This window comes from Zonotrichia albicollis, chromosome 27 (assembly GCF_047830755.1).
Source record: "Zonotrichia albicollis isolate bZonAlb1 chromosome 27, bZonAlb1.hap1, whole genome shotgun sequence".
NCBI classification, from domain to species: Eukaryota; Metazoa; Chordata; class Aves; order Passeriformes; family Passerellidae; genus Zonotrichia; species Zonotrichia albicollis.
The window spans coordinates 1,310,560-1,334,131 of NC_133845.1; the positions used below are offsets into that span (position 1 = coordinate 1,310,560).

General features: G+C 49.9%; 1 protein-coding gene across 10 annotated transcripts in view; it reads right to left on the reverse strand.

The window, feature by feature from the left end:
* Window positions 1-241: 241 nt before the first annotated feature.
* NCAM1 (neural cell adhesion molecule 1) overlaps window positions 242-23,572 on the reverse strand; it is a 92,281-nt gene continuing 68,950 nt past the window's right edge. For 4 of the 10 annotated variants that reach the window (XM_074559484.1, XM_074559488.1, XM_074559487.1 and 1 more), the window contains 6 exons: window positions 18,358-18,482; window positions 16,368-16,548; window positions 6,788-6,995; window positions 6,020-6,136; window positions 4,388-5,131; window positions 242-2,858 (listed from right to left, as the gene is read on the reverse strand). In XM_074559484.1, the coding sequence (XP_074415585.1) occupies window positions 2,744-2,858; window positions 4,388-5,131; window positions 6,020-6,136; window positions 6,788-6,995; window positions 16,368-16,548; window positions 18,358-18,482 (1,490 nt within the window). In that variant the 3' untranslated portion in view covers window positions 242-2,743. Of the gene's footprint in view, window positions 2,859-4,387; window positions 5,132-6,019; window positions 6,137-6,787; window positions 6,996-12,174; window positions 13,237-16,367; window positions 16,549-18,357; window positions 18,483-23,572 lie in introns of those variants that run through there. The other 6 variants (XM_074559489.1, XM_074559492.1, XM_074559493.1 and 3 more) reach the window with 2 other exon arrangements.

Consider the following 23,572-nt stretch of genomic DNA (forward strand, 5'->3'; position numbering starts at 1 on the left):
CACAGCTGGAATGGATCCTCACAGCTGGAATGGATCCTCACAGCTGGAATGGACACAGCACTGTCCCTCACAGTTGGAATGGACACAGCACTGCTCCCCACATCTGGAATGGACACAGCACTGCCCCTCACATCTGGAATGGACACAGCACTGCCCCTCACATCTGGAATGCAGGATGCACTGGAACAGAGGGAACATTCCCAAGGAACACACAGACACAGCCTCCACACCCCTCCTCAGCTTGCTCCTCTCAGTTAAAGGCTTCTGCTCTTTCTAAGAGTTGTTCTCTTTCTCTTTTTTTGTTTTAAATTAATTTCCTGAATGTTCGTTTCTCATTTTTGTTTCTCAAATCTGAACTAGCGCTACACCTTCCACATCCAAACTATGTTGAAGCTTTTATTATTTCAATACTATGACAAAAAACACGGTTCACACTAAAATAGTCACGCACCCACAGTGCACAAGCTTGCAGATCTAAAGTAGAATTCAAAAAAAAAAAAGAAAATAAAATAAAAGGGAAAATAAAATAAAATAAAAATTAAAAAAAAAAAGGAAACAATACCCAAAATCCCAACAGGAGGAACATCTCTATACAATGGGCTGGTCTCTCCCTACACTCCTCTGCCTTCCTTCTGCTCAAAGCTCCTTTTCACCCCCAAATCTCAGCGTTGCTCCACGATTCCTGGTAATAAATCCCATTAATCAGCTCTCCCACCCCGAATCTCAGTGTTGCTCCACAATTCCTGATAACAAACCCCATTGATCAGCTCCCCCATCCATAATTTGATTTTTCAGGTGCTGCCTCAGCCCTTGCCCAGGGATGCCCTGGCACAGAATTCCAGCCCTGCTCCTGATTCCAGCTGGGTCCTGCTGGAGCCGGAGCTGCAGAAGGGTCTGGGGTCAGCCCAGCACCTGTGGGGAAACGATCTTTGCTTTTGGGTTTTAGTTTTAGGGTCAGAGGACATGGTATTTACTGAAACTGGAATTGACTGAAATGGGGATTTTCTGAAATTGGAATTTTCTGAAATTGGTGTTTACTGAAATTGGTGTTTACTGAAATTGCGATTTTCTGAAATTGTTATTTACTGAAATTGGAATTTACTGAAATTGGTGTTTACTGAAATTGCGATTTTCTGAAATAGAGATCTTCTGAAATTGGTATTTACCAAAACTGGCGTTTTTCTGAAATTGGTATTTTCCAAAACCGGAATTTGCTGAAACTGGAATTGACCGAAATTGGGATTTTCTGCAACTGGAATTTGCTGCCCTGATCAGGAGGGATCGATTTGGTCACACACCTGAGCCCAGACCAGCCCACACTGCCCAACCTCCCTTGTGCCCCTCAGAGCTGCGGGAGGGCTCTGGGAAGGAAAGGGGAGAATGTCCTAAAAAAGCAGAGATGAGATTTCTCTTATGCAGTCAGGCCCAGGTCCAGCGAGGGACTTCAAACTAAATTTAAGCACAGAAAGGATTTTCCCCAGCAACTCCCTGACCCCACGCAGATCTGGGGATTGCTGGCTAAAGCCCTTGACTGGTGGCAAGACGTTTGAACACCCCCACCCCCCAAAAAAACCCCAAACCAAACCCCAGCATCGCTTTTCTTCTTACTCCAGTAAGAAATAATAATAATAATAATAACAATAATAATAATAATAACAATAATTAAGAAAAGAGGAAAAAAAAGGGGGAAACGACTACTGTAAACATCCATGGTTGAAAATGTCTCCCTTTGCAAAGCAAGCATGCTGCTACCCTAGTGTCTACAGGACTGGATTGACTGAAAAACCAAAAAAAAAAAATAAAAGAAAAAAAAAATGGCAGCTATTTTACACATCCATTTCAACACAACAGAAGTTAAAAAAATATCTGTCAATTGTAAACACTGGAAAGAACCAAAGTTGGCCAAAACAAACAAAAAAAAAAAAAAATTGAACGTAAAATTGGAAAAGAAATGTAGAGTCTGAATACTGCAAATTGAAATACATCCCCCAAAGCTGCAATTTTGGCATTCCTCCTAAAAAATAGATAATAATAATAATAAACCCCAAATAAAGGTCTAACGTGGCGAGCAGGATTCAGTCACAAAGAGCTCGAGACACTTTGCATACTGACCAGATACAAGGTGAACAGAAATTATAACTTATTTATGAGGCTTTACATATTTCAAACTCGACTGAAAAGTATAAAAATAAATTGTGGACTTTGTTCTTTAAGCACCAGCTGTGCCCAGCAGCACAGTGGCTATCTCTGCTATACTAACAAAGGAAACAACAGGGTCTCTCTTTATTTTTTTTGTCTTTTTTGTGGGTTTTTTTTGTGTCTAGGACTACTTGATTTTTAGCTTCCCAACCACACTGCAACCAGCATTGCAATGTTTGCCTGTTTGAATATACACAGGGCCAGCTGAGCCCTGATTTGGTGACGGGTTTAACCCTGTTTTTAACATGTTTTACTTTTTAAAAGCAAGTGCACAACGAATAGAACCTTTCTAGAAATCTCAAAGAAAGCGAAAAATAGAAATCAAAATAAAAAAAAAAAAAGAGAGAGAAGAAGAGAAAAAATTAAAAAAAAGAAACGGAAAAAAGAGACATTCCCTCCCTCCCCCCATTTATGCATTTTTCTGGTTGGTTTGTTTGTCTTTTTCTTTTAAAAAAAGGCAACAGACACTAGAGGAATGAGATGGGTGTGTGGGTTGTGATTTCAATGCTCGGGTGAAGGTTTCTGCCGTCCCCTCTGGTGCTGATCATGCTTTGCTCTCGCTCTCCTTTGTTTGTGTGGCTTCGTTGGGCGCCGTCTTCACCTCCGCCGCGGGGCTCTTCCTGTCCTGCACGGCGCCCTTGTCCTCTGCTGGCATTTTCCTGGGGAGAAGCACCACAAGGACAGGCTTTAGGGCACAGAAACACAGCTGGGCTGAGCTAGCCACGGGACAGGAGCACATCCCTGCATGGCAAACGGGAGAGCATTTCCTGGAGCAGGGGGGCAAGGCGAGCCCAGCTCAGCTCCCCACCCTGCTTCATTCTGGTCTAGATTAACTCTTTTTGGCTTGCCTTGCTCAGATGCAGGGGTGCAGAAAGGACCAGCAAGGAAAGCTCCCCCACCCTGCTTCATTCAGGTCTAGATTAACTTTTTCTGGCTTGCCCTGCTCCGCTGCAAGGGTACAAAAAGGAGCAGCAAGGAAAGCTCCCCCAGCTGCAGGATTTGACCTCAGCACCCCAAGTCCCTGACAATTCAGCAGCAAGGAAAGCTCCCCCAGCTGCAGGAGGATTTGCCTTCAGCACCCCAAGCTAAAGCCAAATTGTCAGCTTGCTCCTCTCAGTTAAAGGCTTCTGCTCCTTCTAAGAGTTGTTTTCTTTTTGTTTTTAATTAACTCCTGAATATTAATTACTCATTTTTGTTTCTCAAATCTGAACTAGCGCTACACCTTCCACATCCAAACTATGTTGAAGCTTTTGTTATTTCAATACTATGACAAAAAACACAGCTCACACTAAAATAGCCACAGAATTCAGCAGCAAGGAAAGCTCCCCCAGCTGCAGAAGGATTTGGCTTTAGCACCCCAAATTGGCATTCACTGGAATTGGGATTTTCTCAAACGGAGATCTTCTGAAATTGGTATTTACCAAACTGGTGTTTACCAAAACTGGTGTTTTCCAAAACTGCAATTTGCTGGAACAATTTGGAATTTGCTGACAATTCAGCAGCAATCCCACTTTTTGTGTTCCAATGGGAAGCCATTCCTGAAACCCCTGTGATGCTGGAGAAAGGGGAACACAGAGGACAGGAATTCTGCCACAGCCATCTCCACCCTCAGAGGCGACAACTGCCAGCCCAGCCAGTCCAACATCTGCAGCACAGCTGGGACCCCCAGCCCCAGGCGCTGTTTTCTCTCTCCTGCCCAGCTCAGGGCGCTCCCATCTCAGCCAGGCTCACACTGCCCAGCTTGGGGACAGCTCCAGAGCCCCCAGGGCTGCCAGCCCTGCCCAGGGCACTGCTGCTGCCCAGCCTGACCCTGAGCGAGCCCTGAGGCTCCTCTGACCTGCAGGAGATGGCATCACTGACCTGCTGAACCTCAGCACTGAGGAGAGCTCATACACCAAACTCAACTATTTCTGCTCTTCCTTACCAAACAATAACCCAGGACAGACAAAGCTGCCCAAGAGCCTGAGGAACAACAACAATTAATTTATCTCTGATCAATTCCCAGCTCCCTGGCACAGCCTCTCCTGCTCTCCTCTTTCCAAGGCAAGCCCTTTGGGCTCTCAGGTGAGTTAGTTGGCTAAGGGAACAGTGAGATCAGTCAAGAGAACACCCAACAGAGGACACAGCACGAGCACCAGGGCACGAGGGACACAGCACACAACCAACACAAGAGTAAAGGCGGCCGTACTCGGTCTTTGCGGGGGCAGAGCTGTCTGCGGCGGCAGCAGCAGCCTCGGGGGCTTGCCCACCAGCCCCGCCGGCAGCAGGAGGAGAAGCAGTGCCAAGAGCTGCAAAAACATCCTTGGCAAGGTCAATGTCTGGTGGCTTGAAGGTCCCTTCGTCCATTTTAAAGTCCCCGTTCTGCGAGGGGTTGGCGGCGCTGCCCGCGGCCGCCTCGCTCTTCGCGCCGCTCGGGTTCTTGGGGGTCTCCGCCGGGCTCTTCACCGTGCTGGGCTGCACGGGCTCCTTCTCGGGGCTCTTGGCCACCTCCTGCTTGGCCTCGTTGGGAGCTGCGGGGCCCGTGGGGCCGGGGGTGCCCGCCTTGCTCGCGGCCGGGGCGGCGTCGGCGGCGCTGGGGCTGAGCACGGCCTGCCCCGGCAGGACACTTGAGGATAAATTACTGGCGGCCGGAGCAGAGCTGGGGGTGTCGCTGAGATCCACCAGAGGGGCCACTTTGGGGGTGGAGGAGGGCGTCGGTGACGCTGCCGAGGCGGCGGCCGTGCCCTTGGCCGGGGTGGCCTGGCCGGGAGCCGCGGCGGCATCGGGAGCCCCCGCGGGCGGCGGGGCAGCGCTGGAGGTCAGCGTGGTGCTCTCGCTCGTGGGGCTGTTCTGGGCAGTGGCAAAGGTTTCAGTGATAGTGTCAGAGTTAGTGGTGCCCGTGGTGACAGAAGGCAGCATGTCCTCCACGGTGGCCGCGGTGTCGGCGGGGTGCCTGCGAGGGGGACACGGGGACGAGAGAGAGAGAGAGGGAGGGAGAGGGAAAGAGAGAAAGAGAGAGAGACAATGAAGGCCCGAAACGACAGCAGGGAGAGGGGCAGAGAGGGAGAGAGGGAGAGAGGACAGCACACACATGTGACAGGAGGGGGACTCGGGAGCAGAGACGTGCAGAGGTCAGACATGCAAAGGGAGCGAGGCTGGGATGGCTCAGGATCATCAGGAAGAGAAAAAAGCCAAGAGGACGTGACCTGCAGGGATGGTTTGTTCTCGTGGAGTGTTTGGGATCCTGTCAGCTTGCAGAGACTCTCCTCACCTAAAACTCTCCTCTCAGCCTGTCCTGAGCTCTCCAGGCAGCTCTGCCGCCCCCTGAGCCTGCAGCCCTGTGCCACCAACACAACACAGCATGGGACCCTGGGTCCAGCCCCTCACCTCGTCCTGTCCTGCTGCTGCAGGTTTGTCTGAAGCCCCCATAAACCCAAACTCCTTCCTCACACACGAATGCAGACTCAGCTCTCAGCTCTCTCTCAGATGCTCAGCCCTGCTGACTCCACATCCACGCCCAGCTCCTGGGGAGGATCTCTCCCCACGGGTTCAGGCTCTCACCCAGCACTGCTGGGGCAGGTTTTGCTCTGGATCCTTTGCAGATCCTGGACAGTGCTGGATCTCCACACGGCATGGAGCCTTCAGCAAACACTGCTTCCTTCCCTTCCCCTCCAGTGCTGGGAACAGCAACCACTGCAGCTTGACAGGAGGCGCTTCCTCACTGGCACGTGGAGATTTTACCTTTCTTCCTCTCCTGCCGCCCTAACTGCTGCTGCTGAGGGGCTGGGGCAGCTGGGGGCAGTGCAGTGCCCCTGTGCTAGGGCTGCCTAAGGCCACATACTCTGGCTCTGTCAGCGGGGTGGTCTCGTTGGGCTCCGTGTGCTTCCCCCCGTCGTGGTTGGGGGTCCTCTCCTCCTCCGTGCGCACCTCCACGATGGGCTCCTTGGACTCGTCCTTCCTGCAACGAGGGAACGGCAAGGGGAGTGATGGCTGCTCCTGCAGGGACAGCCAGGCACGGACACGGCCAGACATGGCCACAGACCGAGCTGGGAATGCTCCCGGGGTCACTGATCCTTCCAGCACCCGGCATCGAGCTACACTGGTGTCCAGCACTGGCGTCACTGGGATGACTGGGGTGTCCAGCACTGGGGTGTCCAGCACTGGTGTAATCAGCACTGGGGTGACTGGGATGTCCAGCACTAGGATGTCCAATACTGGAGTGTCCAGCTCTGGGGTCACTGGGATGACAGGGATGTCCAGCTCTGGGATGTCCAGCACTGGGGTGACTGGCATGTCCAGCACTAGGATGTCCAGTACTGGAGTGTCCAGCTCTGGGATGCCCAGCACTGAGGTCACTGGGATGACAGGGATGTCCAGCACTGAGGCCACCTATTTGATGGCTACCAACAGAAACGAGACAAAACCCCAGAGGAACAGCTCCAAACCCACCTTCCTGCCAGCCCCAACACAGCACCAGCCCCGTCCCCACAAAGCTGAGGGCCCCCTCCCTGAGGCAGCTCCTTTGCTGCCCCTGGGGCTCAGAGGGGGTTCTGGGGGCACACAGGGGGAGTTTTGGGACACAGAAGGAGGTTTTGGGGTCAGTACTCACGAGAAGGCCGCCTTGCCCTCCTCCATGTCCTTGCCCTTGGCCCCCGGGCCGGACTTGCCGCACATGTTGACGGCGATGCACATGAGCAGCCCACACTTGTTCAGGAAGTAGCAGGTGACATCCACGGCCACCAGCAGTGCCACAAACACCACCACGAGGATGCCAATGATGGCAGCAGTGCCCAGGCCCGAGGCAGGGCTGGTGCTGGCTTCAGACACCGAGGGAGAGAACAAGAGAAGGCGTTCGGGTTAAAATCTGGGGTTTCGGGGCTCACACTTGGCTGCACTAAGTTGCTTTTTTAGAATCCCACCCCCTGTACCAGCCATGTAATAACCAGGGCTTCATCCCACAGAGAATCTGCACGAAAGGATGGCACTGATGGGGCCTCTCCCATCTCTGATGGGGCTTCTCCCATCCCTGCTGGGGCCTCTCCCATCCCTGCTGGGATGAAGCCTGGGAAGCAAAGAGCACAATCCCTGCTCTACACACAAGGCAGGGCTCCTGCTTCCCTCCTCCTCCTCAAGAGGAAGGTCCAGAGTGGCCCTGGCTCTGCCCAAGGAGCAGGGAAAGCAAAGGCCAGACTCTGCAGCAGGGTTTTCCTGGTGGGACACAAATCACTCAGGGCTGGTGAGTCCCTGGAGAGTGAAACTCAATCAAAGCCCTCCCTGGAGCTCAGGAGCTCTGCAGAACCTGCTCATGGCTCCCCAGCCTCTCACCAGCCCAGCCCCTGGAGCCCCAAACCCTTGGAATTTTGTCTCTGCAGAACCCCAGCAGAGCCCCTTGATCCCCACTTGGACAGGTGAGAAGACCCTTCCCAGGGCTTGGAGAGAGCCACAGCCCCTGCCATGCATTTCCTTGGTTCAACCCACGAGGCAGAGAGGTGGTGTTTCATTTGGTGACCCCGAGATGGACCGAGGGATGCAGATTCCAGCAGGAAAAGTGCAGAAAAGCCACAGTGAGGCACCTGAGGGATCACAAGCCCAGCCCCTGGTGACAGAACACTGTCCCACAGGCAGCAAGCTGCAGGACGACACGGTGACAGGGACCCACCCCACCCTGCAGGGAGTGAGGAGGGCAGGGATTTGGGATTTTCCCTTTGGGGGCGCTCAGGATGTGCAGGGATGATTCCATAACTCAGCTGAGCTGTGTCACCCTCCCACCCACCCCTGTGTGGGCCAAGGGGACCATCCCAGGATCAGCCTCCCCAGAGCTGCAATTTCCCCCTTGTGGAGAATTCCACTCACACCACAGTGCTGCTCCTTGCCTCCTCTCCTCTCCCCAGCTTTTCCAGGAGCTGTGACCCCCAAATTCCTGCCCTGACAGGCACAGAGCCCTGTGCTCCCCCAGAGCCCCAATGAGACCCCTGAGCAGGCACCAGACCCCCCAAAACCCCCAGCCCTGCTCCCCTGCCCCAGGAGGAGGAGGAGGAGGATGGAGCTGGGGAAGCAGGGCAGGCCTGCAGGGGAATGTCCCTGTTCTTGTGCTATTCTGGGATTTTACACCTCAAGCCAAGGAAACTGGGCCAAGGTAACTGCCTGCAATTTGGGTTTCTAGGCTGCTAAGGGAGCCCTGCAATTTGCAGGAACTTTCCAACCTTTTCCCATTAGCTGTGGTTTCAGAAATCCTAACTCGTGGCATGAATTGAAATTCCAAACTTTCCAGGGACTGGCATAAGGAAATATAATATAAATATAAAAATCCTCCACAGCCTCATGGACTTGGGAGGCTCTTGGTGCTGCCTTTCATTTTCCTTGTAAAGGAATTTTGCTGCTCCTACAAAATGCAGGAATCATAGAGGAGATTACTCTTTTCACAGACTGTCCCATCTGATTAAATTAAATTGATCTCCAAATACTTTCTGGAGCCATTCCCTCCATCCTGCAGCTGGATTTATGTTGTATTTAATGAAACTGATATTTAGACATCCCTAAAGGGTTTGCTGGGGCCTAAAACAATTCTGTGTACAAAATAAATGTATAAGTAAATGAAGAAATAAATGTATAAATAAATAAAGAAATGTATAAAAAAATGGAGAAATAAATGTATAAATAAATAAAGACATGTATAAATAATGTGGAGCAGCTGCTCACACTGTGTGTGTGAAATAAATGTAATAAATTGATGTTGGACATTTTTGACCTGATCCACATCCAGCCCTTCCATTAATCCCCTTTTGCCATCCTCAGGACATGGAGGAATAACATTTCCACCGGTTAAATAAGGAAACACAAACCATTAAAGAACTTCTGGAGTCCTTCATTCTAAAGAAGTGAAGAATTTATTAATTACAAATTATGTTTTCCAATGGAAAATGAGCTTCCTGCGAGACTGGCTTTTCTAACGCCCCTCATTTCACAGTGCACGGGAAAGCCACGCAGCAGTTTTGATTCCTGCCCAGAACCTGCCCTGACAGAGAGAGCTCAGCTGTGTCCCCCTGGCCTGGGGGGTCACTGCACAATGTCAGACACAGACAGGGGGGGAGAGGCAGGTGGGACTGCGGGCACGGCCAAGGCCCTACAGGATTTGGCAAAAGGAAGAAGAAGAAGGGACAAACCAAACAAAAATCCACTCTGTAGCCAGCAGCACGCCCCAGAGAGCAGCTCTTTGCTCCCTTTGAAGGGGGATTTTCAGGGCTGTTCCCCCAGCTCAGCCTGAGGACAAGGACCCTGCTCTGCCAGGGACAGAAATCCAGGTTCCAAACCCTGTGAGTGAGCTCCCAGAGCCTGGGGAGCTGTGACCCTGCTCTCCAGGGACAGAAATCCACGTTCCACACTCTGAGTGAGCTCCCAGCAGCTTGGGGACAAGGATTCTGCTCTCCCACGTTCCAAACCCTGTGAGTGAGCTCCCAGAGCCTCTGGGATGGGGATTTGGGATTTCCCAGAGCTGCCCTGGATTCTTGTGCATTGTGGCCCCAGAGCTCTGGTCCTGCTGGCTCTGTTGGGCCTGAAGTGACCCTAAATCCCATCCATCCACCCCTGCCATAGCAGGGACACCTTCCACTGTGTCCAGGGACACCTTCCACCATCATGGGCTGCTCCAAGCCCATCCAACCTGGCCCTGGACACTGCCAGGGACCCTGGGCAGCCACAGCTGCTCTGGGATCCCATCCCAGCCCCCTCCACCTTCACAAGGAACAATTCCTTCCCAAAACCCCACCTAGCCCTGCCCTGTGGCAGTCTGAAGCCATTGCCCCCTTCCTGTCCCTCCATCCCATGGAAATAATCCCTCTCCCCTTCTCCTGCCAGCTCCTCCAGGTCCTGCAAGGGGCACTGAGGTCACCCCAAAGCTTCTCCTCTGCAGGCTGAACACAGAGTGACACCAAAATCCTTTCCTGGATAAACCACACCCCTATCCCAAAACACACGGAGACACCAAAATCCTTTCCTGGATAAACCACACCCCTATCCCAAAACACACGGTGACACCAAAATCCTTTCCTGGATAAACCACACCCCTATCCCAAAACACACGGTGACACCAAAATCCTTTCCTGGATAAACCACACGCCTGTCCCAAAACACACGGTGACACCAAAATCCTTTCTCCTGGATAAACCACACCCCTGTCCCAAAACACAGAGTGACACCAAAATCCTTTCCTGGATAAACCACACCCCTGTCCCAAAACACACAGTGACACCAAAATCCTCTCTCCTGGATAAATCACACCCTGTCCCAAACACAGAGTGACACCAAAATCCTTTCCTGGATGGATAAACCACACCCTGCCCCAAGTGCCCACCCCACCCCAGCAGAGCCAGGAGAAGCTGTTTTTAAAACCTTTTAGATAAAAATTTATTTTTATCCCCCAGAACCCTGGAGGTGCAGGCACCTGCAGCTGCTCCTGGTGGAGCAGGACATTCCCAAACCTTCCTGCCCACAAAAACAACCAAACAGTGCTCTGAGAAACAGCTCTGGGAATGTGGAGGGGCTGCAGCAAACTGGGAATCCTGCAGGGCCCTGCAGCCCCTCACACACACAGCAACTGCAGGCATGAAAATCCCACTGCTTGAGCATCTTCTGCTTCCATATCTGAGCCTCTGCCCCCTCTCTGGCTCTTCTAGAAACTCTATTTGAATTTCATTTTACTCACACCAAGGGCCTGACAGATCTCTGGTACCTGGCATGCTCCAAATCTGCACAGATCAGTGCTAAAACCCCAGTTCTGCTCCTCATTTTATCCAACAGAAAGCAGCAGTTTCTGTCTGTAATCCATGCTGGCTGGGCTCCAGGCTGCTGTGGCGTTTGGGATTCGTTTCAGCCACACTAAAGGTGCCACAGAGAATCCTGAGCCCTTCCCAGGGACAGAACCCCCTCCACAGGTGCTGCTCTCTCTCCACACCAACCTCACAAAGTTACAGAGATCATTTTAATAGCTGTCATTTTGGTGAGAAACATCTCAGCCTCTGTGGATTAGGGGGAAACCCACAAAAAGCTGATTTCAGACCTACAATGAGCTCAATTAATGCAGTTAGAGGGCAAATCACACCAGTTTTTAGTATCAGGATTATTTTGCTGCACTTCAGCAAACTCCAAAGCTCTAACAAAGAGTCTACACTCTACAGCACTGGAAATGAGGGGGTTTGGAATAAAAAAATGAACCCACAGGCTTCTGTGTGTGACACCTGCATCAAGTTTGCATTTCCAATCCAGACAGGGAAGTTCCAACACAGCAGAGCAGAGAAGGCAGAGCCAGACACGAGTGAGGGCAGGATTCTGTCAGGAGATGAACCCCACCCAGCTGAGAGGCTTTGAGACATTCTGGTTTTAGGAGAACCCTGGTTTTAGGAGAGCATCAGAGGGGATGGATCTCCTATCCCAATGGACTTCATATCCCAGTGGATCCCCTGTTCCAATGGATTTCTTATCCCAATAAACTTCATATCCCAGTGGAGTTCATATCCCAAATTTCCTATCCCAATGGATTTCATATCTCAATGGGTTTTCTGTTCCAATGAATTCCTGCTACAATGGATTTCCTATCCCAATGGATTTCCTGTTCCAGTGGATTTCATATCCCAAATTTCCTACCCCAATGGATCTCCTATCCAATGGATTTTCTATTCCAACAGATTTCCTGTTCCAATGGATTTCCTATCTCAATTGATTTCATATCCAAATTTTCTGTCCCAATGGATTTCCTATCGCAATGGATTTCCTGTTCCAATGGATTTCATATCTCAAATTTCCTATCCCAATGGATTTCCTTTTCCAACGGATTTCCTATCCATGGATTTCCTATCTCAATGGATTTCCTGTTCCAATTGATTCCGAATCCCACTGGATTTCCTGCTCCAATGGATTTCTTGTTCCAAAGGATTTCCTATCCCAAAAGGACTTCCTATCCCAATGAATTTCATACCCCAATGAATTTCCTATCCCAATGGATTTCCCAAAATTCATTAGGGTTGTTGTGTCAGGTTTTTTGGGTTTTTTTTGGGGGTGGGGAGATCTGTTTTATTTCAAAGAAGCAATGCAAAAATCCTCTGAGTTTTGTCTAAGGGAATTCCCAGTATTTGACACCAAAGATGGCTCTGCTGCACCAGTTCAGCCCAGGGACTGATGCTGCCGCACCCACAGCCAGCCAGGAAGGTGATTAAGGATCAGTAATTACAACTCTGCTGCTCAGCTCACTCCATCCCAGCCAAGATTTCCTGTCAGGACAGCAAGGAAAGGGATCTGTGAGAACACAGCTCTGGAAATCCACTGGCACTGGGTGTGTCCATGGGCTGGGAGTGCCCAGCCCCACCCTGCACACCAGGGAGGGAGGAGGAGGAGGAGGAGGAGGAGGAAGAGCAGCAGGGGGATCCCAGCAGATGTTTATGGTCAGAGCAGCACGGCAGGAAAACCTTCCAGACATTTGGATCCACATGCAAAAGCCCCCAGAGACATCTGGGCAATCAGCAGGATGGTCTCTGACAAATCTTCTCTTTCTTTTTACAGTCTGTGGGTTTGTGGATGGGGCCTCCTTTTGCACAAGATCAGCACCAGATGTGCAGAGAAATCGGTAAAAAGCAGGATCTTAAAGGCTTTCAACATTGCACCTTCCTTTGATGAAAACAGCAAGCAAACAGCACAAAAAAAATCTTTCTTTACATCCATTTAAAAGGGCAAATTCATTACAAGTGACAAAAAAAAAACGTTAAAGAGAAAAAAACTTGGCTGAAACCTTTTTTCCTTGTTACAAAATACTGACTCTTTCAAATTAAACAATTTTTTAAGTTCTGTGTTTCTTTTTTTGTTTGTTTTTCTCTGAACTGACACGATCCTCTGAAGCAAAGTTATCTCCTTCCACACCTTGGTGGGACCCAGGCCTTCCCAAGCAAATATTGCTTTATTTGACTCTTTTTTTTTTGTTTTTTGAAAGTTTCTAACAGAGCAAAAGCAGAGTCACTGCAGAGAGAAGCAATGAGACAAAGGAGGACGACGCTGATGGACTTCCCAAGGTCGCTGCAGGTGCCAGACAATGGTTCCCAGGAGGGGGGATATGGTTGTTTGAAAAACAAATTTGGTGCATGTGGCAAGCGTGGATGTTCCCCGTGAGATCCAAGGTGACCATGGATGACAGACATAGGAAAGGAGTTGGGGGGAAAGGGAGAGGGGAGGGAAAGGAAGGAGGAGAGGAAGAAAAAAAGAAAGAAAGAGAGAGAGAAAAAGAGAGAGAGAGAGAGAAAGAGAGAGAGAAATAGATAAAAAAAATTAGGTCATAAATACAGAAAACATAAGAATCAAAGGTTTAATTTAATCTTGTAAATTAAAATGGCTCAGGGTTCAAGGAGCAGCACATTCAGCACAAAAGGGGCAGAAGCTCAGCAAGGCCCAAAGCTGCAGAGCAGGGTCCAAGGCAGGGCAGGGAGGGTGGGGAGTGCAGGCAAATGAGATTAAAATGAGATTAAAATGAAGGGACAGAAGGGGCTCAGCGAGACACAGGGAGATGGTGTCTGGAGCCTGAGAGCACAGCGCTGCCTTCAGCAGGGAAAAAGGAAAACAAGAAAAGCTTTGGTGCAGCAGAGACTCCACCTGCCTGTCCAAGCCCTGCCCCAAAGCCTGGATAACAAATCCACTTTATCCTGAGGGAGCACCAAGGTCTCAGGAATCTCTGACTCTGCCATTCAGCCTCCCAGCTGCTTGGGAACCACTCCAATGCCAGTGTGATGATTGTTGTTATTATTGTTATTATTGTTATTATGACTGCAAATAACACCCTTATCCTTCCAGCCACTCAGAGCTCTGCACAGGTGAGGGGAACAAAGGACTGCACACAACAAATGCACATTTTCCTGCAGGGAATCCCTGATTATTGCTGTCAGGCACAGCACAATTCCTGGTACAGCTCTGGCTCTGACTCCTGCACAGCCCATTCTGAGATAAAAACACTGAAATGCCATGGGAAAGGGAAAGGGAAAGGGAAAGGGAAAAGGGAAAAGGGAAAAGGGAAAAGGGAAAAGGGAAAAGGGAAAGGGAAAGGGAAAGGGAAAAGGGAAAAGGGAAAGGGAAAGAAAAGGGAAAGAATAAGGGAAAAGGAAACGGAAAGGGAAAGGGGAAAAGGGAAAAGGGAAAAGGAAAAGGGAAAGGAAAGGACACACAGAGCCTCTTCCTCGGCAATAAAACCTGTGGGGCTGCACAGCAGAGGAAAAACCAACCTGCCCCTGGAAATATTCTCATCAGAATCTCAGTCTGGGCACCAGGGAACACCTTGGGAGGCCAAAATGACAAAACCCCAGGAGAGAGAGTCACAAAGGCAGCAATAACCAGGCACTGCACCAGGACACAGCCCTTTCTGAGGAGCAGCTGAGTTCCAGCTCCTGGGGCAATCCTGCACGCCCAAAATCTGAATTTTGCACCTGCAACATCTGAGGCAGCCTCAGCTCCCAGCTCCTCCTGGGCTCCACACCGAGCTAAGCAAGGAGTAACTGCAGAGAGGCCAGGAACTTTCACCTCTGGTAACAAACTGGCTTTCCCCTGGTTTTTAGAGGGTTCCTGCTCCTGTTACATGGATTAAAGGGCTCAGAGGGGGAGCAAGGGTTAGAGCTGCTGCAAATGAGAACCACAGAGTGAGTTAATGAGTTACTGACGGTCCTTCCACCCAAAACTATTCCCTGTCCAAGCACCGCCAGGCTCTCCTTTGGCCCATCTCCCTCCTCCTCACTGCCAGCCCCACTTTTCCCACTTTTTCACCCATTTCTGTGCTCAACAACGCAGCCTGCCTCAGCCAAGGGGGCTGCAGCATTCCCACAAGGGCTGAGCTGTTCCCTCCAGGGAATGGGCTCAGGGGAGCAGGGAGTGAAGGAAACTCTCTGCTTTCAAGAGAAACCATGAATGAAATCCCACCTGGATGGGCTGGAGCACCAACCCTGCCTGTGCAGGGCAGCCCTGACTCAGCACCCCTGTCTTTAACCACCACAACCTCAATTTACAGCTACTCCAGCCACCCAACCTCAGGCTTTGGTTGCTCTGTGTGGGTTTCCCCACTGCTTTTTAAAAATGTCCATGTGTAGAAAAGAAATCCTAACTGTCCTCCCAACAGATTGCCACAAACTGCTCAGTTCCAGTTCCCCAGCTGAGAGTTCTGCTTGGCTTTTGCAATAATTGTCCTCATCCCTCACTTTATGAGCACAGTAATAAGTACACTCTGTTTTAAGAGCTTACAGCAACACCCTGAAGCCTTTGAGTTATTTTCTCCTGATGTCCTCCTCAACACTGAACCGTCGCTGCTTGAAAATCACTGTCATTTGGTAATTTGAACTGAAAAATGCTCAGAGAGAGACATTTCACTGCCTTCTCATCCTCATTTGGTAATGTGAACTGAAAACTGCTCAGAGAGAGATCTTTCACTGTAGCCATGATATTTTCTGAAAAATCCTTTCCTTAGGATTTTTCCTCCTGAGAAGCTGGGAGGCCTCAGGAACAAAATGCAAACAATGGTTATCTGCTGCTGTGGAATGCAACAGGTGCATCTGGGATTGGTCTCATGGGGTTGTTTCTAATTAATGGCCAGTCACAGTCAGCTGGCTCGGACAGAGAGCCAAGCCACAAGCCTTTGTTATCATTCTTTGTCTATTCTTAGCCAGCCTTCTGATGAAATCCTTTCTTCTATTCTTTTAGCACAGTTTTAATATAATATACATCATTAAATAATAAATCGAGCCTTCTGAAACATGGAGTCAGATCCTCATCCCTTCCCTCATCCTCAGACCGTGTGAACACCATCACATTTCACTGCCTTCCCATCCAAGTGCCAGCAAACTCCTGATGCCTATACTCCTCCAGAGATGGGAAATCTGCCTTGTGCAGAGCATCACCCTGCAGAGCTGAAGGCCCTACTGGGGTTCAAAACACAAATTCCATTTCCCACTCTCAGAAAGCTTCTCCTACCCCACACAAGGAGCCACCATTCCCTGGGAGCAGCCAGGCAGGGGTTTCAGTCCCACATACCTGCCACAGGTATGCACGCAGCCACGACCCTCAGCCTCGGGTGGGGGCACCGACCATGAGAGAATGGGCTGGAAGCAAGCGAGCTCTGGGGGTTACTGGGGCACACGGGGGCAGCTCGGTGGCGTTAGGGGGCACAGCAGCAGTACCTGGGATCACCGTGGGCTGCGCCGAGGTGCGGAAGGCGTAGTGGGCCGGCTTGGACTTGCCCTGCTGGTTCTCAGCCACCACGTACACCTCGTAGTCGGCGTTCCAGTCCAGGGATTTCAGCATGACGTGGTCGCTGCCCGACGGCAGCCGGATCTCGGGCTTCCACTCCGAGGAGTGCTTCTGCAGGGAGGGCACAGGGAGCATTAACTCTGTGATCCGCAGAAAGCTGACTGTCAAAAATGTGTGTTTTGTCTGACAGGGCATGGTTGTCATAGTCAGAACTGACTCTGACCCACAGAAAACTGACTGTGGAAAATGTGCGTTTGATTTGACAGGCCATTGTTGTCACTGACTCTGTGACCCACTGATTCTGACAATCAGAAAGCTGATTGTCAAAAATGTGTATTTTATTTGACAGAGTGTGGCTGTCATAGTGAGCACTGACTCTGACCCACAGAAAGCTGATTGTCAAAAATGCATATTTCTGTGACCCACAGACTGTGAAAAATGCATATTTTATTTGACAGGGCAGGGCTGTTATAATGAGCACTGACGCTGTGATCCACAAAAAGTTGATGGTGAAAAAATGCATAATTTATCTGACAGGGCGTGGCTGTCATAATTAGCATTAACTCTATGATCTACAGAAGGTTGATTGTGAAAAAATGCATATTTTATTTGACAGGGTGTGGCTATCATAGTGAGCACTGACTGTGATCCACAGAAAGCTGATTCCCAAAAATGTGTATTTTATTTGACAGGCCATTGCTGTCATTGACTCTTTGATCCAAAGAAAGTTGATTGTGAAAAGTCTGTATTTTATTTGACAGGGCGTGGCTGTCATAATTAGCATTGACTCTGTGATTCATAGGTGGTTGATTGTGAAAAATGCGTATTTTATGATTGGCTTTTTGCAAATATTAAAATTAATATTATATGCGTTATGTTAGAAAGTTATGCTGTGTTAATTTCCTTAACTTCAATTATATTACTATTTTTATAACCATTTTATTTCTACTAAACTTTTAAAATTTTAAAAACAAGTGATCTCTCCTGTTCATGGCCCACTGAGTGTCACTGCACAGCTGACAAACATTACATCATCCCATTGGGGGAAGCTCCGCCCAGGGGGAGGAGCCAAGCATTCCTACCTGGATACAATCTGAGGTTTGGGACACAGCACAGCCTTTCCACTGGATTCCCAGAGGAAGAAGATCTACATATCCTTTTCTCCAGGATCCCTGCTCCAGCAGAACCAGCCCTGACACTGCAGGAGGGCTGAGCCACAATTCCAGTGGCACTGCTGCCAGCCCTCACCCACAGGGTGTCAGGTTGGGTTCTGACTCTGTCAGTGCTGTTCTAGTGTACTGCATTGTTTATTTTGATTTTATTTTCTTCCCTAATAAAGAACTGTTATTCCTGCTCCCGTATCTTTGCCTGAGAGCCCCCCCTAATTTTGAATTTAAAACAATTTGGAGGGAGGGGATTTTCCATTTTCCATTTCAGGGGAGTCTCCTGCCTTCCTTAGCACACACCTGTCTGTTCAAACCAAGACAATTAAGAAACCCATTGCTTTTATAGACAGGTAGATTTAATTGCTCCTCTAATTCAAACACCATCACTGCTGGCTAATTAAGAGACTACTCTTTGGTAAACAAATCTCTATGGCACATTCCATGTGTTCACAATATCAGTGAACACTGAAACCCTCAAATGCTGTTGGGGGCAGAGGCTGAGATGCCAAAGCAGCCTCTCTCCTGCTCAGAATCCTGTTTCCTGAGACAAAATCTCCTCACCTCCTCCTCTCATTCGGCCCCTAACTAAATTATTTCCAGACAGCAAAAGTTGCAAGTTCTGTTCATTTAAAAGTGCTCCTTCACATCTCAGCATGTCAAATCTAAAGCAGGTGAGTGACAGAAATTCCTCCCTTCAACCCAGCCCTCCCAGGGCCCAGGGGGGCTCAGAGAATCAGGGCTGTGCCACACTTACAGCTTTGTACTTGATCAGGTAGTGCCTGATTGGGGAGCCACCGTCGTCCTGCTTGATGACGTTCACCTTGATGGAGTTGCCATCCTCTCCTATGTGACCTTCCAGCTTGGGGGCACTGGGTTCCCCTGCAATTCAGGGCATTCAGGGTTATTTGGGGGGGGGGAAAAAGGCATTATCAAGGAAAAAGTGCTCGTAAAAATTCAGAATACTTCATCATCCTCAGCTCAGGATGAGCTGACCCAGGCACAGAGAGGACACCGTGTGTTTGAGGTAAATATTTGTCACACCCGAGTGTTTCTTGCATTTGAAACACCAAATTTCCATTTTTGCATGTGCTGGAATGGAGTCAGAGTGAAAGAGATCCCCCCCTCCCCAAGAAAACCCCAGAGAATGAGCAATTCCTGTAAGAGCTGCTGTGGAACCCCTGGCAAACACCAGGAGGGCTCTGTGGCTGCTCCTGAGGGTTGGGATGTACAGAGCACCCCTGGCAAGGACCCCGTGCCTCTCACACAGACCCAGGTCTGCACTCGGGATTTGTTTGGGGGTTTAAGAGCTGCTGGACCATTTAAATGAATGTGGAAACCCCTGAACAGAACCCAGAGCACATCCCCTCACCCAGCCTGCACTGTGGAACTCCAGGGGATGCTGGAGAGAAATTCAGAGAAACCCCTTTGTCCTCTAGAATCATTTCCCATCCCTTCGCTCCTCTAGAATTACTCCATTTCTAGGAGAAAAAGGCCATCATGTCTCAGACTGCAGAAAATGGAAATGTCCCTTCCTCCTGCAGGGCAGGAGATTTACAGGAGGGATTTGCATCCCCAGCCCTGCAACCCACAGCTCCCACACTGCTTCTCCTCCCCAACTCCTCCATTCCCCCACGCCACGGAGGATCCCAGTCCCACCCTGCAGCTCTGCTAGAAAAGCCAAACACAGGAGGTCTGAGTGTAGATTTGCACCTCTGGATTTGTGTCCAGCTCAGGAAGGTTCATCCCCCAACATCCTTCAGAAGGAATGTGAAGCCCTTTCCCCTCCCTCCTGCCTTTCAAAGGAATATGAGCACAGTTTTGTGGTGAAACACCAATGGGAAACTGCAAGGAGCCGTGATTTAAGATGAATTCCAGGCTGCAGCACTGCCCCAAGAAGGGAATCAATCCCACTGCAGGAGTGTGGGACACACACATTTGTGTTTAACAACTCCTCTGATGGATATAAAGAGGCAGCACTCCTTTTTCCAAGCTATGTTCTGCTTTCCCAAATCCTCTCCTCTGCCTTTATCCCCACTGCAGGGCTCCCACACCCCCTGGATGTTCCAGATGTGGATCCCACCCTGGCACAGCTGTCCCAGTGCCCACTGAACAGGAAAAGGTGACACAAGTGTGGTTTAAGGCACAGACAGACGGGAAATCTCCATCCTCACCTGGGCACATTGAACACCTCAGTTAAACAAGCAGAGATTTTTTTTTTTCCTCCATCCCAAAAGACAAACAGCACCACAAAGTCCCTGCTTCTGGATGTGGGGCTGAGTGGCAGGAGCTGCTCTGCAGTAATTGTCCTGTTAGTCACCAAAACTCACAGGAACCAGAGGGCAAAGCCTGGTTCTGTCACCCTGAGCCCAAAGCAGCCCCCAGGGCAGCCCTGGCCCTGCTCTGGGTGAGCCCTCAGGAGCAGCTGGGCTGAATTCTCTCAGTGTTGGTGGCACAGGGACAGAGCAAGAGCAGCATCTCCTCGCTCCTTCCCCAGTCCCCATCTCAGAGCTGATCATTAATGGATCATTAATGAGCACAGAGATCCCCAAGGGCTGAGGGAACACTGCACTTACAGAGTCTGACCTTTCCTCTAACACAGCCTGCTTTTTGTTCCCAGTGACTGAGCGCTGAGACTAACAGGAACATCCTCTGAAAAGATGCTTATTCTTGATTTGAAATGTCAGAGATGCTGCTGTACCTTACACACAGCCATTCCCATGATTAATTACCTGCTCTGCTGCAACTTTTCTTCCTTTTCTTCATTTGAATTATCTAATTTCTAGCTCCTGATTCACCCCTTCCTCCCCAATAGTTTAAATTCATTTCAGCTTTGAGAAACATTTCTCTTCAAAGAAAAGAACACTCCTAAGTGCTGAAAACCAACAGGTGGAGCAGTGCAAGCCCTGCTAAGGCATAGTTTTCTCTCCAGAAATAAATATTTATTTCATTGATCTCAAGCAGGTGGGTGCAATCCAGACACAGGGCTGTAAAACGAAAACTGGGTTAGTGTGTCAAACAGAGGAGGAAGAAGTTTAGTGGGAAAAGTTTAGTCCAGCAGAATCAGCAACCCTATGATGAGTGAAGATGTGAGTAGCTGCAGAGAGAAGGTGGTCAGAGGAGGATTCATGCTCACACATGCACGGGGGCTGCAAGGCACACCAGCACCCAGGGGTGCTCCATGCTCAGCCAGGGCAGGAACCAGCCTGTCCCTCCCTCCTCGGAGCCCTCCCAGCTCCCAAACAGGGGAACCCCTCAGGGACCCCCCCTTTGCTGCTGCTGCTTGGCTGGGGAGAGGCAGCAGCTCCACAGAGCCCAGATCTCCTGCTGGATCACCAGATATCTCATTAAATCCTCTCTGTGCAGGACCTTGTGCTCCCAGGGATTGAGGGACTGAGGCTGATGCTCAAAGCTCCCCCAGGACACTGAGCAAAGGAGAGAGCAGCAGCCTTTGCTGGGATGCAGGAGAGCCCAGCCCTGCCTGGGGCAGCTCCACAGGAACCCAGGGCCAGTCTGAGCAAGGAGATGAGGCCTTTCCTCCAGGCTCCCAAAGCTGCTGGGGGCAGGGGAGCTGAGGGCAGGGCTCTGAGCCATTGCATTGCCAATTTAATTCTCACCCACTCCCTGCTAAGCCATCAGCGCTCTGATCATCCGCTGCTGCAGGGAGCAGGAAATGTCTCCTGGTATCCTCTGAACCCTTTGGTTTCTATTTGGGGCTTCCTTGCCCTAACACTGCTCTGCTGGATGGCAGAAATTCTGGTTTTTATTGTCTTTTTCAGAGGGTGCCACGAGCACCAGGAGTGGGTGCAACTTGAGGTGGGGAGAAAAGAGAAAATGAAAAATCTCTGAGGTTAAATCCTTGCCCAGCTGGCAGCAAGGCAAGGTCCTGCATCCTCCCTGTGCTCAGGGAGCAAACCTGGGGAATTCTGCAGCAGAGGAAGGAGGGAAGGGCTGATTTCTGCAATCTCTGAGCACCACAAAACCAGGGAACAAACACCAGGGAGGGCAAAACCACAGAGAAAGAACAGGCTGGGGTCGGGGTGCACACCAGGGGAGCAAACAGCAGCAGCAGAAATAAGGAACAAAAGCAGAGGTGCAGGAACGAGACAGGAACATCTCCCACCCTGCTGGATCCAGCAGAGGGGCAGAAACGAGACAGGAACATCTCCCATCCTGCTGGAACTCCAGCAAAGGTCTATAAATGAGACAGGAACATCTCCCACCTTGCTGGATCCAGCAGAGGGAGGAGACAGGACAGGGCTCTGTGCATGCATGGGGAGGTTACTGGTGTTAGTTCTGTTTTCCTGGCAAAGCCCAGCCTAAACCCCTTCCCAGCCAAAAAGACAATTCCAGAAGCAGGAGCAGGAGCTTCCCCCCTTGCCCTGCTGGGACTGGGCTCAGGGTGAGGTGTGGCAGTGCCAGGAGCTGCTCTGCAGCACCCCACAGCTGCTGTGGGCTGAGTCCAGCTCACACAGAGCCAGGCTCCATCCTCTGCTCCTCAGCTTAAAGCCTTGCCAGGCTCAACCATCTGCTCCTTGTTCTGCTGGGGACCATCAGCTCCTGGGAGCTGAGCTCAGCTTAAAGCCCTGCCAGGCTCAGTCATTTGTTCCTCAGCTTAAAGCCCTGCCAGGCTCAATCATCTCCTGAGCTCAGCTTAAATCCCTGCCAGGCTCCCAGAGCCTCAGTGGAATGAGGGGCTCTGGCAGGAGCCAGATCCTCCCTCTGATGAGATCTGTGTGAGGTCTGGCTCCCACCACAGACTCTGTGTTGTTTCACAGGATTTATATGCAGAATTTTATACTGAGAGAGGATTTTATAACAGCATTTTACAGACAGAGTGTTTCACAGCACAGCTCTCATTCTAGCTATGCTTAAGTTTTACTCACAATAAAAAGGAAATTGTTTCTTAAATCAAATTGTGGCATACTCCAAATAACCAGATTTCTAAAAATTCAGGGTTATTTTTGAAGGCTACTAAACAGTGTGGATGTGTGCAGATATCACAATATAAATGTGTATTTTATAGGGTCAAAATGCTGCTACAGCAACAGGAGAGAGGGTGCTCCCAGAATTTGCCCTAATTTCCCATCAGATTCCAGTCTGTGGTTGGTCCCACAGAGTGGCAAAAGGATTTTGGCCTTTGGTGCTCACTCCAGAGGATTTTCAGCACCTTCCCAGGACAGTTCATTGCTGGACTCTGAGACTGAAGAAGCAAATGACTGAGCCAGGTGATTTTTTGGGGTTTTTTTCCTGTTTTCCCTCCAAGTCTTTTCCATCTCAATGCAGAGGACTGAAGTCGAGTTCTTCCCATGCAGACAGTGACGAGCAACTCCTCCAAAAAGGCTCAGTGGGATTTTTGTATTTTTGGGGTTTTTTCCTTTGGAATTTGGAGATCCCACAGGGGAATCCTCACCCCAAAAATCTAGGCAACCAATCAGAACAAAGTGTTTTACCTTCTGTTCACCAGCGAGGACGACATCATCAGCACCATGCAAGCCACATGACAAATTCACATGATACGCACGCACATGAGTTTGGTTGAAAGGAAAGTGGAGGAGGTCACATGGAAAATACAAAAAAATTAAAAAACTGATGTAAACAATGGGCAAGGGAAAAAAAATCAACAACAGAATTACAGAGTAAATAAAAATAGGAGCAAAATTAAATTAGCCAGCATATATCAGAAACACTGAGGGGGGGACAGTAAAACCACCTGGAAAATAAGAATATTAAACCACAGCAAGCACTGAGTTATGGCCTTGTGTTAGGCACAGCTGCGTCACTGCTTAGTCATAGGAGGAACAAAAGGGACAAAAATCATTGGAGTGAGTGCCAGGACTGCTGCAGGAATCCACAAAACTGCTGGGAAGAAAAAGGGAATTATTGTTATTCCAAGGCAGACGAGGGGAAAGGGTCACAACCAGCCCAAAAGGAGGACAAACCACAAACCCTGGCACCCCAGAGTGGTGTGT